This window comes from Prionailurus viverrinus, chromosome C2 (genome assembly GCF_022837055.1).
Source record: "Prionailurus viverrinus isolate Anna chromosome C2, UM_Priviv_1.0, whole genome shotgun sequence".
Taxonomy (NCBI): Eukaryota; Metazoa; Chordata; class Mammalia; order Carnivora; family Felidae; genus Prionailurus; species Prionailurus viverrinus.
The window spans coordinates 145,177,341-145,179,376 of record NC_062569.1 but is presented as its reverse complement, the minus strand read 5'-3'; the positions used below and the strand labels follow the sequence as shown (position 1 = coordinate 145,179,376).

Genomic DNA, 2,036 nt, shown 5'->3' with positions numbered 1-2,036 from the left:
TAACATGAAAGCTATATTGAGGACTCAAAACTGATCAGCTTCTTTGTTAATAGGACATTATCTTCATATGTTACTAAACAAAGTGCTAATGAGATGTTATACTTCAAATTAGCTTAAGCAATGAGGTGGAAAGGAGTCTTGAGAAGAAGCCAACACCCAGTTTTCTGAGTATATAATCTCGCCAAAAAGGAATCTTCAGATCTGGCATGCTGGGTCCTTAAGACCGACTTCAATCAAGGGTTTCAACAGTATGTCTGAGAGCCAAGGCCACTCTCCCAGGAACTTCTACAATGTCCCACCACTCTCTGCCATTGTACATGGGTCTAAGCTCATAAGCTTTGAAGATGGATTTTTTTTACCCAGCAGCTGCCATGGCAGGACCTGGCTCCTGGACGACTTTCAAGAAACCTGCAGTGAAACTACCAGCTGCAAAGTGCCCAACTGTAAACAGGAACTGGGCACAGAGCAGAGCTGCATGCAAAGTGCTTGCCTCCCCAGAGTTTTCCAAACAACTTGCTCTAGTTCCAGGCCCTGTGAAAAGACAATATGCCAATCAGGACGTTCCTCAGCAATGTTGGCGTGTGTTTCTCAGCCTTACCAGTCAGGAAGCAGCCAGAAAGTTATAGTCCAGAACTGCCAGCCTGTGAGCCACGTGGCAAAGAGTTGTCCACCCAAGACTTATCTGTCTAAGAGTTGTCAGACTCTGGAATGTGACCCTGGCCAATGTCAATCTCAGAGCCCTGAATCTGGTTCCTGTAGGCCTCCGGTCTATGTCGCACCAGGGCCACAACTCCTGGAATCTTCTTCTAACACTTATGAGCCAACCTGCTGTGTTACTGGTGGTTTGCAACTGCCTAGTAAGTGAAGAATGCAGAGAATGTGTAGAGGAGATAACATAGTCTAATTCAGATAAATTGATTTTCCAAGGTATCTAGGAACTTTTATTTCTCTAAATACGTATTATTTTTTGTGTGTTTGTGAGTGAATGGACAGGTCTTTTGCTGTCTACAAAGAGAAGAGATTTTGGTTTTTGCTCTTTGGGGCATTTCTGGTAGGAAGCTGGGATTGGGAAGCGTGTTAAATATTTTAGGTCACTAGGACACTATTTGCAGAGCACTGAGAGTTGCAACCAGTAACTAACTGAGTACTGGTTATTATCAGCGGAAACACTTAGCACTGAATCTGGTTTATTATAATATATAAATGTAATGTGCGCCTAATCTCAGAAATCTAGATTATATTGTAGTTTAAAGGGACCCTGAACCCTGTCTAGTCCCATGAATCTGATGGGTTCAACTCTATCAGACGTTGTCCGTGTTGTTAATAACATCAGAACTGCAGTTGAAATCTGTATCTACCCCCTGTCCATTCACTATTTTATCTGCTGTATCACAACTCTCTTGTAGTCAACTGTGAGATTGAATCTATTGCTGGAAAAGTGCAAGAGAATTTTCAATTTCACTTCCATGGACTTCATAACCACATAGTAGCCAGAGAGCTTTGAATATAATGAGCTCCGGCTTAGTGGATCCACTGCATTTCTGCTATCCGTCTTCTTCTTTTCACTATTTCTTAAGTGTTTTCTGAGTTGGGAAAACACTCTTCGTGTTAAATAAATTTACTGCGTTTAGAATTACAAACTTAATTGTCACATTATTTTTCTTCAACACTTTTGTGGGTTTTATGTTACTGGGTTTTCTTTTTCACCAGATGAAAATGGTATAAATATTTGGAAGAAAAAAAAAGAGAATATGTTCCATTACAATTGTTTGTATAGTATGAAGCAGAATAAAAGAACATGGTTGTGGTAGTCAGCAGCAGAAAGGGAACATCCTCAGTATGAAGATCATAAAACCGTGGGGCCAGAATGTGTGGAGATACATTAATTTTGCTTAGAATAGCTTGGCTATTGAGAAGCTATGGGTGTGCTCTTAAATGGAGTTCTCAGTTTTCAGAGTGACATACGGGAGTGGTGAAGAGCATGAACTCTGAAGTCAGATTTTCCTGGGTCTGAATCTCAGCCTTGCCGGGTGAGG

At 41.2% G+C, this 2,036-nt stretch overlaps 1 protein-coding gene across 1 annotated transcript; it reads left to right on the top strand.

Moving 5' to 3' along the window:
- Positions 1-250: 250 nt before the first annotated feature.
- Positions 251-865, top strand: LOC125174618 (keratin-associated protein 27-1). Its single transcript, XM_047874155.1, has one exon. It carries the CDS (start codon positions 251-253, stop codon positions 863-865), a length of 615 nt encoding a protein of 204 aa, XP_047730111.1.
- Positions 866-2,036: the final 1,171 nt, after the last annotated feature.